The sequence below is a fragment of the Carlito syrichta genome, unplaced genomic scaffold (assembly GCF_000164805.1).
Source record: "Carlito syrichta isolate Samal-C Ts95f unplaced genomic scaffold, Tarsius_syrichta-2.0.1 Scaffold104719, whole genome shotgun sequence".
Classification (NCBI taxonomy): domain Eukaryota; kingdom Metazoa; phylum Chordata; class Mammalia; order Primates; family Tarsiidae; genus Carlito; species Carlito syrichta.
The window spans coordinates 149214-166851 of NW_007048815.1; the positions used below are offsets into that span (position 1 = coordinate 149214).

General features: G+C 36.8%; 1 protein-coding gene across 1 annotated transcript in view; it reads left to right on the forward strand.

The window, feature by feature from the left end:
• LOC103268211 (dynein heavy chain 11, axonemal-like) overlaps positions 1–17638 on the forward strand; it is a gene marked incomplete at its 3' end in the record, with an annotated part of 189018 nt that overhangs the window by 71588 nt on the left and 99792 nt on the right. Inside the window, 5 exon segments of the mRNA XM_021716137.1 lie at positions 573–731; positions 1673–1756; positions 3768–3926; positions 6976–7098; positions 7829–7951. Coding sequence (XP_021571812.1) covers positions 573–731; positions 1673–1756; positions 3768–3926; positions 6976–7098; positions 7829–7951 — 648 coding nt within the window.

The following is a 17638-nucleotide window of genomic DNA, read 5'->3' on the forward strand; positions in this document are numbered from 1 at the left end:
CGGGCAATCCTTCCGCCTCAGCCTTCCAAGTAGCTGGAACTACAGGTGCACGCTACCACGCCTCGGCTAATTTTTTTTTGATTTATTGTGGAGATGAGGTCTTGCTGAGTTGCTCCGGCGGGTCTCGAACCTGTGGGCTCAGGCAATCCACTCACCTCAGCCTCCCAAGGCCTGGGATTACAGCCTGAGCCACCAAGCCTGGCTGGTAATTTATTCTTAAGTGGAAGTTTCTAGAGCCCCACCTTTTGCTCTTCTGCAAAGTCCCAGCTATACAATGAAAATCAGGAGGAAAAATTATATTCAAAGCCTGATGCTGTAATAAGTTTTGTTGAAATATGTGAATAGGGAGATTATTGGTGACATGATTGTATTTATTAATAGTATACTCTCACTTTTTGAAGCTATGAGTTTTCCCATCTGAAACCTTCTACATTTTGCCAATAATTATAGTACAAAGATTTCTTTTTACTTTCTTTTAAAAATCAGCTTGAAATGTTGAAGTAACCAGTACTGCAGAACGATGATTTCGGCTGTCTGTGAAAGTTATGCAGGTGTGTATATTTTCTCCTTAGGCAAATCAAGAGCTTGAGGCATTAGAAGAAGAAATGTTGCAGATGCAAGAATCCACTCATCTTTTTGAAGTGGCTCTTCCAGAGGACAAACAAATGAAGCAATGTCGCAAAGAAATAAAACTGCTCAAGGGACTCTGGGATGTCATTATTTATGTTCGAGTAAGATGTGCTTTTTGAAAGCTTGCTTTTTAATTTAGCCATTTCTTTTATATAAATTTGCCATTTTTAGGATCTATATTACTCGATTTGGGTTTTAAATGTCTTGAAATATATGGACATTAGATTTGTCACCTCTAGGCCTGAATGAAAATTTGCATATCTTTGTTAGTGAAATATCCTTTCCTGAATGTCAATTTTTAATTTTTTTTTTTTTAGTTCAGGATGAAACCTTGTATAATAAGTTGACAGCCTCAAATCTTTTTGGGGCATTGCATAGGATATAAGTAAAAATAAACAAGTAAATTACATATATATGGTCACTTGTACATATCACCTCATGTTTACACCCATGCTTACACTTACATGTGCATATATAAACAGACCCTTACTAAAAAATAAAGTTAATTTGTATGCGGTTAATTCAGTTAAACACTTAAATAGAAAAATAAGTCCTAAGGGACTAGGTGCATTGCAGCATGCATTATACATCATTTTTAAGTTAGACAAAAGCCATTTAGAAATATATTGACAAGATATATGGTCAAGAAATGGTTAATGAGAGTTTGTTTATAATGGATGGAGATTATCTTGTGAGAGCTGATTTTATGTTACATGTAGAGTTGTAAGTCTGTTATTTAATAGTAATGTACTTGTCAATTTATTTAAAGTACACAGGATTAAGTGATAATGATGGTGTGTGTGGAATTTATCATTGCTACTAGAAATTAATATATCATGATGTTTTAGCCTTAAATTTGACATGTTCTGACAACTTTTTTGTTTTGGTGATTGGGAAGTTTTGACAAGTGCAGTTAATATTTTAAAAATTAACTTTCCACTGGATGATAGAGTCACTGTGTATCATCAGTTTATGTATTTTGCTGCCGAGACTTGCTTTCACCAAATGTTGTTGACACTTTTATCTGCTTGTGCGTTTCCAGAGAAGCATTGATAATTGGACTAAAACCCAGTGGAGACAGATTAATGTGGAACAGATGGATGTGGAACTCAGAAGGTTTGCCAAGGCGAGTTCCATAACTGTCTATTACAACAATTTATCTTTCTCAGCACCACCTCCTCCCATCTTCTCTAACCTAGGACCTGGTGTGTTGGGCTGTGTCCTTATTTACTTCTAGCAGAATGATATCAGATGGCATTTTGTTCACTCTTAGCCAGTTGCACTTCTAATCAAGCCTGCCTTTCTGTGAATGAGTTGATAAAAGCATATTAGGGTTGATGAATTGATGAGAAGCAGCTCTAATCATGGACTCCCTATGGCTATCTAGAATGGAAAGGAAGATTATCAGGGCTAAAAGGTTAGGTTGATGAAAGCTTTTGATCTCTTTCCTTAGCAAACATAAGCACTTTGTATCTGAAAAGATATCTTTTGGTTCTAAAATTTAGGTCAACTAATAGGAGTATGCCACTTCTGGATTTCTACGGACTATTATAGTCTTTGTTTCCTATTGATTACTCCAGTATCTCAAGGGGGCTCAGTATACAAGGGCCAACTATTAGGTTCGCGAACCATCCTAGAAAAAGTACTACATACCTCACTGCTGAGTATCACTATAGTCACCTTCAAAGAACTTCCCTTGGGAAGCTGTGCACCGATGCCAGCACCTAGTCCACCTGTCAAAGCAATTTTGGAACCCTTTTTCTGGAATGGCCATCAGAGCTATCACTGGTGTTTGTTGAGATCTGACAATTAAGTTCACAAACTTGCCACTGTGTGCTTATATTGTTAGCACTGTACAAATAACTGTATTGGAATACCCTTCCTACTCACCTGACATGGCCCCCAGTAACTTTTTTCTTTACTGGAAGATAAAGGAAATATTGAAAGAAAGACGTTTGATGACATTCAGGACATCAAGGGTAATACAATGATAACTCTTGTGACCATTCCAGAAAAAGAGTTCCAGTGCTTTGATGGGTGGACTAGGCGCTGGCATCAGTGCATAGCTTCCCAGGGGGAGTCCTTACTTGGAAGGTAGCCATAGTGATATATATTCAGCAATGAGGTATTTAGCACTTTTTCTAGGATGAGTTTGCTAACTTAATTGTTGGCTCTCGCAAACAGAACTGAGCTTCTTTGCATTTAGTACTGTGATATCTTGCCCCCATGGCCTATGCCCTCTGAGGAGAGTAGAACTTCTTTGGATAAATGCATGGCAGTGAAAGGGAATTAAAAGTGACAGGGCCTTTTACTTCCTTCCCACCCCAGAACATCCTTAGCTCTAACTCAGTCCTGTGCTTAGCTCCTACTCACTCTCTCCAGAATTTTCTCCCTTTTTCTCCCAGTCCCACAGACCCTACCTAAAATGTCTTGGTTCTTTCAGATGTCATGGAGTTACTGGCCCTCTTTCTAGACTCACTTCTCACTTCTCTCCTTTAGCATTGGGTAATTTCACTTCAGAGTGATAACTGAACCCCCACTCTCAACTGAAGTTTCTTTATTTTTTTAAATGATTGGCATTGTTCTTTACTTTGTGATATGATCCAGTTGTTTTATATGGGTTTTCTAATTTACAATTGCTGATGTTATTCCATGGACCAAGAGGACAGCCAAGTCAAGGGCCCTATTTGACATCCTAAAACCGTGAAATATTTAAGTTCCAAGGAACAGACATTCCAAAACTACCATTTAAACGAGTAAGGTATTTGGAGGGAGGTCTTAGTCATCCAGATAACAGTCTGTTTCCATTTATTTATGTTTCTACAAGAAACATTCTTTATTTCACGTGTCCTGTGAACTCTGTTTCTTACCTACATTTAATATCCAATGGTTTCCTCATGGGACAGCCAGTTCGATCTTATGAATAAGAAACCAGTGGTTTCTTACACAAACTCACATAAACAAATGGTTATCGTTACAATTCTCTGGTTTTGGTCCTTAGCCTGGAAGTTTAAATGTGCCCACTCTCTTTCCTATTCCAGGGGTTGGGAAATGCATATTTATTCTTCCAAAAGAGGCACATTATATTATGTTTGTATATAAGGCACTGAAGATTTCCCCCCCCCACTTGTGTTTAGGACATCTGGTCACTAGACAAGGAAGTCCGTGTCTGGGATGCTTATGCAGGCCTGGAAGGCACAGTGAAGGACATGGCAACCTCCCTGAGAGCTGTCACAGAGTTGCAGAGCCCTGCCCTCAGGGATAGACATTGGCACCAGCTGATGGAGGCTGCGGGGGTCAGTATCTTGAGTATTTTTGTGACTGTGAAGCATCAGTTCTTGGTTGCATCATCTGGGATGGAGTGGGATTGTGAAGAGTGCTCTAGTCTAACGTGAGAGATCAAGCTCTCTGAGAGAGGACCCGTGGACTGGACACCTGAAGATCAAAGCTCTTGATCCGCTTTTGTCTCTTACTGTCTAGATCACTTCACCTCTCTCATTTGAATTGTTTTTTTAATTTTAATGTTTTATTTATTTATTAATTTATTTAGCCATACTCTCACTCTGTCACCTAGGCTGGAGTGCAGTGGCACCATCATGGCTCACTGCAGCCTCGACCTGCTAGGTGCAGGCAATCCTTCCACCTCAGCCTCCCAAGTAGCTGGAACCACAGGTGCATGCCACAACACCTGGCTAAGGTCTCGCCAAGTTTCCCAGCCTGGTCTTGAACCCTTGGGCTTAGGCAATCTTCTCACCTTCACCTCCCAAAGTGCTGGGATTACAGGCTTGAGCCACCACACCCGGCCAGAGTTTTGTTTTGTTTTAATTAATAAAACGAGAGGGATGTTATAGGCTCTTATGCATTAGAGGAATCTCATAAGGAATAAATGAGATCAGATGAAAATATCTTATAGAGCACCAGATGGCTTCAAAGAATTGTACTTATTGTGGAAAGGATCAGAAAGTGTAATAGTGAATTTGGGGTGGGGAGGAATCTGAAATTGTGATTTTTTTCTCCCACAATTTTTAAATAATGGTGTCCTTTTTTATAGTCTTCTGATTGTTTTGATTTTATTTCAATATTAAAAGATGTTTTCTCATGTGTCTATGCCATCGAGGTTCTTGTTTTTCTATTTCTATTAAAAAGCAAATAGATCAGTCTTGTACCTTATTTTTTAGGGAAGATCACCTTATGAGTTTAAAATATGTAAAAGGAAGTCCAGTATGTGTGTTTTCTCCTTAGGCAAGTCAAGAACTTGAGGGACATGCTGTGCAAAAAGGCTCTCAGGATGTAAAGGAAAGTTACGGAGTAGGGTAACAGGGGCAAAGGGCGTCGTGGACCAGTGGGTATAGCCTAGGCATTATGGTTCCAGTGTGAACACTTAGTAATTCTGACATCTTGGGCAGGTTACCTATTCTTTGTATCTCTGTTTATCCCTCTATAAATAAATATAGTGCTTCCCATGCAAGTTAATATAAAATATATGCCAAAATTCCAATTTATATATATATATATAATACAAATGCATATATACATACATACATAAAAAATACACACAAATATATGTGTACACATACCACATACATACAGTCTGCAATGACAGACTGCATGGGGGCCCTATAAGATTATAACACTGTGTTTTCATTGTACCTTTGCTATGTTTCGATACATAAATACTTGCCATTTTCTCACAACTGTTTACAGTATTCATGACAGTAACATGCTGTAGAGGTTTGTAACCTAGGAGCAATAGGCTAGACCATACAGCTGAGGTGTGTCGTAGGCAACACCATCTAGGATTGTGTAAATTCACTCTATGATGTCTGCACAATAACAAAATCGCCCAGCAGTTTGTTTTGTTTAATTAATAAAATGAGAGGGATGCTATATGCTCTATGCATTTGAGGAATCTCATAAGGAACAAGTGGGCTCAGATAAAAACATTTTATAAATGGTCCCTGAAGCTATTATTGTAATAATACTGTTTTTAATGGAGTATTTTAGACATCGAATATTTGGACTTGGTAATTGATTAATTTGTTCATACAGAAAATCTTTGAGTCTTAGAATATGTAGGAGAATATGTGCCCTGGTCCCTGACCCCTCCTCATATTTCTGCCAATAAGATTTTGTCTCAGCACCGTCTCTGCTTGCCTACATTATACCTTTCTGCAAGCTGGAAAGAGTCACCTTCTCTGGCAGACAATTTAGAAAAAGATACCTTCCTCTGGGCTGTCCTCAGTACAACAAAGCAAAGGCTGGATTCAGTCTCCATTTGTCACCTGGGCTGGTGACCGTGCTCAGTGCACACGTTGCACAGTTAATCAGGTGGCCCTGTTACACATCCTTGCTTATTCTTTCTCTGGGACAGACCTGGCTTCCTAGCTCCCATCAGCTCTGGAATGAAGTCAATATCGATGTCAAGCTAGGCTGACCAACTCATCAGGTTAGCCCAGAGCTTTCCAGACCAGATCTTAACACTGAAAGTCCCACATCCTGGAAACCCTTCAGTTCGGGTAAATGAGGACATTGGGTCCCCCTGTGCAGAGGGGTGTATGGTCCTGAGGAATGTGACAGGGTAGGGAGAACCAGAGAGTGCTGCAGCTTTCAAAAAGCAGAGACTGGATATTCTTAGCAAAACCAGGAAAGGAAATGGCTTTTCTGCAACCATGTGGCTGGGTCAGCTCTTCATTTACAGGAGACATGAGTCAGTTTGGGCACTTGGGAAGAGCTGAGAGCCTCTGAAAAAGCAATTAATGAGGGTAAGGGGGTTGGGGATAGAGTCAGCAAGATGATAAGGAAACAAGGGGAAATGTGAGTATTGATAATTCATAATAACACTATGAGTAAGAATTTTCTTTCTTTTTTGCCAAGGACGTAAGATTAAATTAGCAATAAAACTAGGTTAAATCACAGAAGGAACTGGGAATTATATTCAGTGACTAGGGTTCTTTAGGAAGAAAAGACAAATGAGCTACTACCTGATTCCTGGGATTTCAACCAGATTATAATAAATGAACAATGAGATTCTCTTTAAAAATTGGATTTTGTGGGCAAAGGAGATAAGAAATGTGCTGACAAGGGAGGGCTGTGAAACAAAAGAAAGGAGTGTAGCATGAGCACAGCTAAACCTTGGTTCTCGCTTTCTGACAGGTGACACCTCAGTCACTGGTGTTAAAAAAAGGAATGTCTTGAGTCTCCCACGCCTTTCAAAACTAGGGATGTCCTCAGCACCTGGTTAAAATATATTTTAGTTGCAATTCATTTCACTAGCCATTAGGCAAAAGGAACCATTGATATGTGTAGAATATAAAGTCTACCTTGCTTTTTCTTTTTCTTGATCAGGTAAAGTTTTCCATAAATGAAACCACAACTTTGGCCGATTTGTTAGCACTGCAATTACACAGAGTGGAAGATGATGTCCGACAGACTGTGGACAAGGCAGTGAAAGAGCTGGGGACCGAGAAGGTAGTATCCTTAGGGCTGACTTTTCTACTGAGCTAATTTTGGGCATTAGCAGAGAAACTGACTCAGGAAGTTTTTCTGATGCCCTGGGAGTGTATAGACATACGTCCCCAAAGTGTTTGCTGCTTATTAGGTGTGTGATGGGCAGGATATGGAATCATTCTAAACCATATAGGCCAGGAGAGGTGGCCCAAGGTAGTAATGATGGTGATGATAGCAGAATGCTTTGATGGCCCTTTGTAGCAAGCACCACACTAAGTGCTTTATTTTTATTAACTTATTTAATCCTCTGAGGTAAGTAATATTATCATCTTTATTTTACAGATGAGGGAGCAGAGATGCAGAGAGGTAATTAACTTACCCAGGCTCACACAGGGGACTGAGATTCACATTCAGTCTCTCATTGACTAATTTGCAAATAATATCTACCAAACATTTAGATAATTGTTTAACACCCTTCCTACTCTCAAATCCTGTTTTGGTGAAGGATGTAAAACTCAGACCCAATATAGAAGTTTGATATTAGTACGATGCCTGTTCCTTTGACGTGATAAAATTTATTCTCCAGACTTCGACACCGTGAATTATTTGGAGAAAAGTAATGAGGCCAATAATGTTTGATATTACTCTGCTTTTTAAGAAATTGTTTAAAATTTTTTCATTCTAAATAATGACCTAGATATCGATCCTAAATTAAGCTTTTGCGCACATAATTTATATTTTTGATTACTAGGTTATTACTGAAATCAGTCAGACCTGGGCCACCATGGAGTTTTCTTATGAAGTTCACTATCGAACAGGCATTCCATTATTGAAGTCTGATGAGCAACTTTTTGAAACTCTAGAGCACAACCAAGTAAGGCGAATATTTTTTTTACAGATTCAAAATTTTATCATTTTTAAATATTTTATTTTTAATTGACAAATAATAATTTTATAATTTATAGGCTATAGTGTGATGTTTTGATATATGTTTACAATGTGGAACAATTAACAGATCTCTCATCTCATATACTTATTTTTTATGGTGAAAACATTTAGAATCTATTCTGATAGCAATTTTAAGATATACAAGAAATTATTATTTATTATAGTCACCATTCTGTGCAATGGCTCACTAAAGCTTATTATTCATCCTGTCTAGCTGAAACTTTGTACCCTTTGATTAACATCTTCTTTTCCCTATCTGCCCCTTCCTCCCCTCTAGCCTCTGGTAACCATGATTTAACTCTCTACTTCTATGAGTTCAACTATTTTAGATTCTATATATAAGTGAGGTAATGTGGTATTTGTCATTCTGTGCTTGGCTTATTTCACTTAGCGTAGTGTCCTCCAGGTTCACACATGTTGTTGCAAATAACAGGATTCCCCCCTCACCCCCCCTTTTAAAATTGAATGGTATTTTGTTGTTGTATATATACCACATTTTCTTTATTCATTTATCTGTTGATGGACACTTAGGCTGATTCTATATCTTGGTTACTGTAAATAATGCTGTAATGAACATGAGAGTGCAGATATTTCTCCAGGATACTGATTTCAGTTCCTTTGAATATATACCCAGAGTGAGATTGCTAGATCATATGGTCATTCTTTTTTTAGTGCTCTGAGAAACCTCTATACTGTTTTCCTTAGTGACTGTTTTAATTTCCATTCCCACCCACAGTGCAAAAGAGTTCCCTTTTCTCCATATCCCCACCAGCACTTATCTTTCATCTTTTTGATAATGACCATTTTAACAGGCATGAGGTGATATCTCATTGTGGTTTAGATACACGTTTCCCTGATGATAAGTGAATGGGATTGATTTCTTAATTTCCTCTTCGGATAGTTTATTGTTAGTATGAAAGAATGCTACTGATTTTGTGTGTTGATTTTATACCCTACAACTTTACTGAATTCATTTATCAGTTCTAACAAATTTTCAGTGGCATTTTTAGGGTTTTCTGTATATGAGATCATGTCATCAGCAAATGGAGACAATTTTACTTTCTCCTTTCCTATTTGAGTGCCTTTTATTTATTTTTCTTGCCTACTTATTCTGGCTAGAACTTTTAGTACTATGTTGAATATAAGTGTTGTGAGTGGGCTTTCTTATCTTGCTTGTTCCTATTCTTAGAAGAAAAGCTTCCAAGTTTTCACTATTGAGTATGATGTTAGCTGTGTGCTTTACATATATAATCTTTATTGAGGTACATTCCTTTCCTGCCATATTTGTTGAGGATTTTTGTCATGAAATTATGCTGAATTTTGTCAAATTTTTTCCTGCATATATTTAGATGATCATATGATTTTTGTCCTTCATTCTGTTAATATGGTGTATCACATTTATTGATTTGAATTTCTTAAACTATCCTTGCGCCTCTGGGATAAATCACACTTGATCATGGTGAATGATTTTTTAAATGTGCTTTTGAATTCACTTTGCTAGTATTCAGTTGAGGATTTTTGCATCTGTCTTCGTCTGGGTTATTGGCTTCCTTTCTTTTCTTACAGTTTCCTTGTCTGGCTTTGGTATCAGGGTAATACTGGCTTCATAAAATGAGCGTGGAGGTATCGCTCCTCCTTCAAATTTTTGGAAGAGTTTGAGGAAGACTGGTATTAATTTTTCTTTATTTGTTTGGTGGAATTCTACCATAAATCCATCTGGTTCAGGGTTTCTCTTTGAGGAGAGATTTTTTAGTATTGATGCAATCTTTTGTTATTGGTTCCTTCGTATTTTTTATTTTTTCTTGATTCAGTCATGCTCAGTTGTATGTTTCTAGGATTTTACCATTTCTTCTAGGTTACTGAATATATTGATATATAATTGTTCAAAGTCATCTCTTACGATCGTTTATAATTCTGTGGTATCATTTTAAACATCTTCTATTTCCATGTCTGATTTTATTTATTTGAGTCATTTCCTTTTTTCTTAGTCTGGCTAAAAGTTTGTCAATTTTGCCTTTTCAGAGAAACAACTCTTAGCTTCACTGAATTTTTCTAATGTCTTTCTAGTCTCTCTTTCATTCATTTCTGCTCTAATCTTTATTTACTTCTTTCTGTTGATATTAGGCTTAGTCTGCTTTTCTAGTTTCTTGAGGGTAATGTTAAATTGTTTATTTGAAATTTTCTGTTTGATGTAGGCATTTATTGTTATAAATTTCCCTCTTAGAACTGATTTTGCTGCATTTGATAAATTTTAGTACATTGTGTTTCCATTTTCCTTTGTCTGGAGGTATTTTAAATTTCCCTTTTGATTTTTTCTTTGACCCATTGGTTGTTCAGGAACATGCATTTAATTTTCATATATTTATGATTTTTCAAAAATCTTCCTGTTATTAATTTGTAGTTCTATTTTATAATAGTTGGAAAGGCACTTGATGTTGTTTTGATTGTCTTAATATTTTTCCTGAGGTTATCTGGCAGCCTTTAAAAATTATTTTATTTTGACACATAAGAGCTGTACAAATGAGATACATGTGATATGTACATTCATACATTACATTCATACAATTTGTAAAGATCGAATAAGTGTATTTGGGGTACCCATTGCCTTAAATATTTGTCTTTATGCTAGAACCATTCACATTTTTTTCTACTATTTTGAAGTATACAATAGTTTATTGTAAATTATAGTTACTCTACTCATCTATCTATTGTCTTATTTCTTCTCTCAAACTATTTATTTGTACCCATTAATCAACTTCTCTTCATCCTTTCCTCCCCACTACCATTTCTGGCCTCTGGTAACCACCAAAATACTTTCTACCTTTATGAGATTCACTTTTTTAGCTGTGAGTGAGAACATGATGTAATTGTCTTTCTGTGTTTGGCTTGTTTTACTTGATATAACAACCTACAATTTTATCCATTTTACTGCAACTGACAGGATGTTATTTTTATTTTTTGGCCAAATAATATCCCATTGTATAAATGTACATTTTTAGAATTCATTTATGCATTGATGGGAACTTAGGATGATTCATGTTTTGGCTATTGTAAATAGTGCTGCAATAAACATAAGCATATGTAGATATATTTTTGCTATATTGATATCCTTTCTTTTCTTTCCTTTTCTTTTTCTTTCTTTTTTTTTTTTTTTTTTTTTTTTTGAGTCAGCGTCTCACTCTGCTGCCCAGGCTGGAGTGCGATGGCACACCCACAGCCACCACAGCCTTGATCTGTTGGGGTCAGGTGATCCTTCCACCTCAGCCTTCCAAGTAGCTGAAACTACAGGCATGCGCCATCATGCCCAGCTGATTTTTAAAATTTATTTATTGTAGAGATGATGTGTTGCCACGGTGCCCAGGTTGGTCTTGAACCCCTGAGCTCAGGTAATCCTCTTGCCAATGCCTCCCAAAGTACTGGGATTACAGGTATGAGCCACTGCACCTGGCATGATAACCTTTCTTTTGGATATACCCAGTAATGGAATTGTTGGATCAAATGATAGTTTTATTTTTCATTTTTTGAGGAACCTACATATTGTTCTAATTTACATTTCTAACAATAGTATAAGAGAGTTCCCCTTTCTCTGCATCTTCACCAGCTTCCATTATTTCCAGTCTTTTTAATAAAAGCTGTTTCAACTTGGATGAGGTGATATTGCATTGTAGTTTTGATGTACATTTTTCTGATAATTAGTGCTATTGAGCATTTTTTCATATACCTCTTGGTCATTTGTACTTTATTTTTTTGAGTTGGAATCTCACTCTGTCACCCAGACTCGAGTGCAGAGGCCGCTCCCGGCCACTGCAGCCTCGACCTGCTGGGCTCCGGCAATCCTTCTGCCTCAGTCTTCCAAGTAGCCAGAATTACAGGCATGCACTACCACGCCCGGCTGATTTTTTGATTTATTGTAGAGATGAGGTCTCGCTGCCCAGGCGGATCTCGAACCCGCGGGCTCAGGCAATCCACTCACCTCAGCCTCCCAAAGGTGTGGGATTACAGGCTGAAGCCACCGAGCCTGGCTTGTACTTTTTTTTTTTTTTAAAGAAATGTCTTTAAATTCAGCTTTAAATTCATTCTTTAAATTCAGCTTTAAATTCATTCTTTAAATTCAGCTTTAAATTCATCCTTTAGATTCAGCTATTTTACCCATTTAAAAATCTGATTATTTTGGGTTTTTTCCTGCTTTTTTGTTTTTGCTATTAGATTGTTTGAGCTCCTTACAGATTCCAGTGATTAATACCACATCAGATGAGTTGTTTGCAAATATTTTCTCCTATTCTTTGGATTATCTTTTCACTGTGTTGATTGTTTCCTTTGCTGTATGGAAGCATTTCAGCTTGATGTATCTCATTTGTCATTTTTGCTTTGGTTGCCTTGCTTTTGACGTCTTACACAAGAGATCTTTGCCCAGACCAATGTCCTAGAACATTTTCCTAATGTTTTATTCTAGTAGTTTCATAGTTTCAGGTCTTAGATTTAAGCCTTTGATCCATTTTTGTGTTTTGGTGAGAGATAGGAATCTAGTTTAATTATTCCGCAAATAGTTGTCCAGTTTTCCCAGCACCGTTTATTGAAGAGACTGTCTTTTTTGTTGTCTGTTTTTAGTTTTGGTATCAGGGTAATACTGGCTTCTTTTTTTCTTAGTTTAACTAAAAGTTTGTTAATTTTGTTTCACTTAAAAAAAAAAAACAGCCAGGCTCGGTGGCTTAACCAGTAATCCCACGCCTTTGGGAGGCTGAGGTGAGTGGATTGCCTGAGCCCACGGTTCGAGACCCGCCTGGGCAGTGAGACCTCATCTCTACAATAAATCAAAAAATCAGCCGGGCGTGGTAGTGCATGCCTGTAATTCCGACTACTTGGAAGGCTGAGGCGGAAGGATCGCCAGAGCCCAGCAGGTCGAGCCTGTGGTGGCCGGGAGTGGCCACTGTACTCCAGTCTGGGTGACAGAGTGACTCCAACTCAAAAAAAACCCCAAAAAACTGTCCTTTCATTGATTGTATTTTTTTTAAATCTCAATTTCATTTATTTATCCTCTGATCTTTGTTATTTCTTTTCTTTTACTAATTTTGGGTTTGGTTTGTTCTTGTTTTTCAAGTTCTTTGAAACATGTGATTAGGTTGTCTTTCTGCTTTTTTGGATATATATATACATACATATATATATGTATATATATATATATATATATATTTTTTTTTTTTTTTTGCTATAATCATCCCTGTTATTACTCTTTTGCTTATCCTGTAGATTTTGGAAGTTGTATTTTCATTTTTATTTGTTTCAAGAAATTTTTAAATTTTCTTATTAATTTCTTCACTGATCAATTGGTTGTTCCAGAGCATGTTAATTTCCATGTGTTTCTGAAGTTTCCTAGGTTTTTCTTGTTAATAATTTCTAGTTTTGTTCCACTGTGGTCAGAAAAGAACTTGATATGATTTCTACTTTTTTGAATTTGTTGAGACTTGTTTAGTGGCCTAAGATATGATGTAGTCTACAGAATGTTTCATGAACTGACAAAAGAGTGGATATTGTATAGCAGTCAGGTAAAATGTTATGTAGATGTCAGTTAGGCCTTTAGGTCTAGAGTGTCATTTAACTCTGATATTTATTTGTTGATTTTTTTTTTTAATCTGGATGATGTCCATTACTGAGAGTGGGGTGTTAAATTTCCCTATTATTATTGTATTGCAATCTGCCTCTTTATTAATATACCTAATCAATTAATGTTTGCTTTATATACTTTGGAGCTTTGATGTTGGGTACATAGATATTTATACTATATTCTCTTGATGAATTGACCTTTTTATCATTATACAGTGACATTCTTTGTCTTTTTTTACAGTCATTGATTTGTAATTGATTTTATCTAACTCTTAGCTTCATTGAATTTTTATAGTATAGCTACTCCTTTTTTTTGGTTTCTAGTTGCAAAGAATATCATGTTTCACCCCTTTGCTTTTACTCTGTGCTTTTATTGGTGAAGTGGGTTTCTTCTAGGTACCATATAGTTGGATCTTTTTTCTTTATTTATTCAATACTTTATGCCTTTTAATTGGAGAATTGGGTCCATTTATAGTCAATGTTATTATTGATAAGAATGAACTTATTACTCCCATTTTGTTGCTTGCTTTCTGTTTTGTTGCTTTGTAATTCCTCTCTTTCTTTCTGTCTGTCTTTTTTTGTAGCTAAGTGATTTCATTTGACAGCATGGTTTTTAAAAAATATTTTATTTTAAAGATGTGGGGTACAATTCAGAATTAGGTATACATGTGGACATCATACAGGTAAAGTTTGGGCCTCCCTTTGGTCCCCACTTTGCCTGGTTTGAGATCAGGTACCCTTATTGATGTTATATCCCTGATAGTATGTTTTAATTCAGTGCTTTTTATTTTTAGTAAATCTATTACAGGTTTTTGCATTGTGGTTACCATGAGGCTTAAAAAATATATTGATATAACACATTATTTTAGAAACACACAAAGAAAAAAATGAAAAGAAAATGCCCTTCCACACTTTAACTTCATTCTTCCCACCCACATTTTGACATTTAGTTGTCAATTTACATGTTTTTATTACCTACATCTTAACAGGTTGCTGTTACTATTATTGCTTCTGATAGATTTGTCTTTTTGGTTTCATAACAAAGTTATGAGTGGATCACACACCATAATGATAGTATTAGAATACTTTAGGTTTTTTTGTGTTTAATTTATCAGTGAGTTTTATAATTTCAAAAACTTTTCCTTTCAGATTGAAGAATTCCCTTTACCATTTCTTGTAAGATGGATCTGGTGGTTGTGAATTCTCTTAGGTTTTCTAAGAAAGACTTTAATCTTTCCTTTATATTCGAACTTTGCTGGACACAGTATTCTTGAATGGCGACTTTTTTCTTTCAGCACTTTGAAAATGTCTTTCCAGTCCTTTCAGGCCTGCAGGGTTTCTTTTGAGAAGTCTATTGCCAGACAAATTGAAGCTCCTTTATATACTATTTGCTTCTTTTCTCTTGCTGCCTTTAAGATTTTTCTGGCCAGGTTCAGTGGCTCAGCCTGTAATCCCAGCATTTTGGGAGGCTGAGGTGAGTGGATTGCCTGCGTCTGCGGGTTCCAGACCCACCCAGGCAACTTGGCAAGATCTCATCTCTACAATAAATAAAAAATGAGCCAGGCATGGTAGCATATTCCTGTAGTTCCAGCTACTTGGCAGGCTGAGGCGGAAGGATCACTGGAGCCCAGTAGGTCGAGGCTGTAGTGGCCGGGAGCATGCCACTGCATTCCAGTCTGGGCGACAGAGTGAGACTACAACTCAGAAAAAAAAAAAAAAAGATTCTTTCTTTCTTTATCCTTGACCTTTGAGACTTTGATTATTATATGTCTTGGGATAGTCTTTTTTTTTTTAAGTCAGGGTCTCACTCTGTCACTTAGACTGGAGGGCAGTGGCATGATCACAGCTCAGTGCAGCCTCAAACTCCAGTACTAAAATGATCCACCCTCCTCAGCCTCCCAAGTAGTTGGGACTGCAGACATGTGCCATGCCTGGCTAATTTTTTTGATTTTTTTTTCTTTTTTGTAGAGATAAAGTCTCCCTTTGATTCCCAGGCTGGCCTCAAACTCCTGGCCTCAAGCAATTCTCCTGCCTCGACCTGCCTTGGAGTAGTCTCATTTGAGTCAAATCTAGTTGACATTCTCTGACCTTCCTGTGCCTTAATATATTTATATCTTTCTCAAATTTGAGGAAGTTTTTAAAAATTTTCTTTGATTAATCTTTCTACCCCTTGTTCCTGTTCGACTTTCTCTTGAACTGCAATTATTCCTAGATTGGTCTTTTGGGATAATTTTCTGTATGTTGTAAATGATGGTTGTTGATTTTCTTTCTTTTTTTTTTAAATTTGTTAAGATTTGTTTAAGATTCTCATATGATCTACCTTAGAGAATGTTCTGTTTGTATTTGAAAAAAAATATGTAGTCTGCTGCTGTTGAATGAAATGTTCTGCCCATATCTGTTAGTTTCATTTGGTCTAAAGAATCTGAGTCCACTATTTCCCTGGATGATTTAGCCATTGTTGAAATTGAAGTTCCCTACTATTATTATATTGCAGTCTATCTCATACATAAGATCTATTAATATTTGCTTTATATATTTAGATGCTCGAGTGTTGTGTACATATATATTTTTAAAATCAGATTATTTATTTTAAATTATGATTTTAGACTTTTCACAATTTCTAATACAGAATGTTTGTTCATTGAACATCTAATTATTACAGGCTCCGGGTGTGGTGCCATTTGGTATCTAAAGGTATGAACATTTTTTCCCTAGGAACTTGCACTTAAGTAGAAAGGGTCTAAGAAGAGACAGAGAAACTGTTTGACCAGAAAGAGTGATGATGCTTGTGCTGAGACTTGAAGGATAGGCTACTATTCTTTTTAAAAATGACAGTCAGAAAAGGGTATTTAGGTAATGGCAGCAATATTAGTAGAATCTTGGAATGGCAGAATTCACATGCCACTCAGAGGTGGTTTTCAGAGTTTAGTTTCCTTGGAATATAGATTTTCCTTATGACAGTAATGAAAAATAATCCTAGAAAGAGAGGCCGAGCACAGTATATATGGTCCTGATTGCTAAGATTATTAGAGCATCTCTTTGGATATGAAAAATAAGAATCGAAGAAGAGACAAACTTCAGAGGAAATAATAAGTATTATTATTATTATTATTAGACATAAAGCACTTAAGAAAGAAACTGGTTTAGAGAGATGACACCATTATTTTTGGTGTATTTATGTGAGAGAGATTTATGCAAAAATGGAACATCAGACCAGAGCTTTAGCACAGTGGTTCAGTCTAGAAATGTTGGTTGGGAGGTCACTGTTGGTATCTTGAGAATCAATGAGCTGGACAGAGAGAGGTAAGAAAGATAAGCCAGCTTAGAATTGAGCCTCAGAAAAGATTGCATATGATGAACAAGAGGAGAAGACAAGGGAGGCTGGGAGACAGTGGTCAGAAAAATAGTATAAACAGAGTATTGCAATATCATAGAAACCAAGGGATAAAGGTTCCCCCACAAAAGGAGCCATGTGTTTTAAATACCTAGAGAAGAAGACAGTGAGTAGTTGAGGTGCTTTTGTTGTACTCAGCACCTCTGAGATTTTAGTGTCAGAGTATGGTGAGGCATACTAGCTAGCCTGCATGACTTTAAAGCAAGTCCTGGTGACAAGAAAGCTGTGGAGCTTAGTAAACTGAAAAGGGAAGACAATGGAAGCTTGAAGGCCTAGAAACTGGAGGGAAGTTTGTTTTGTTTAAGATTAATAAACAAAAATGTGGTATGTATGCACAATGGAATATTATGCAGCCATAAAGAAGGACAAACAAATGAACTTCACAGCAACTTGGATGGATTTAGGGTAGATCATACTCAGTGATCTATCACAGAAACAAAGAACAGAGTACCATATGTTCTCACTCATAAGTGGACCTTGAACAATTATCATAATACTATAAGAAAGGGATTGGCAGTAGTGGGAAACTGTCAGAGGAGAAGGGGTAGGATTGGCAGTTGAGGGAAACTGCTAGGGGAGAGAAGGGGCATACCTCATCAACAAGGATACCTGCATAAT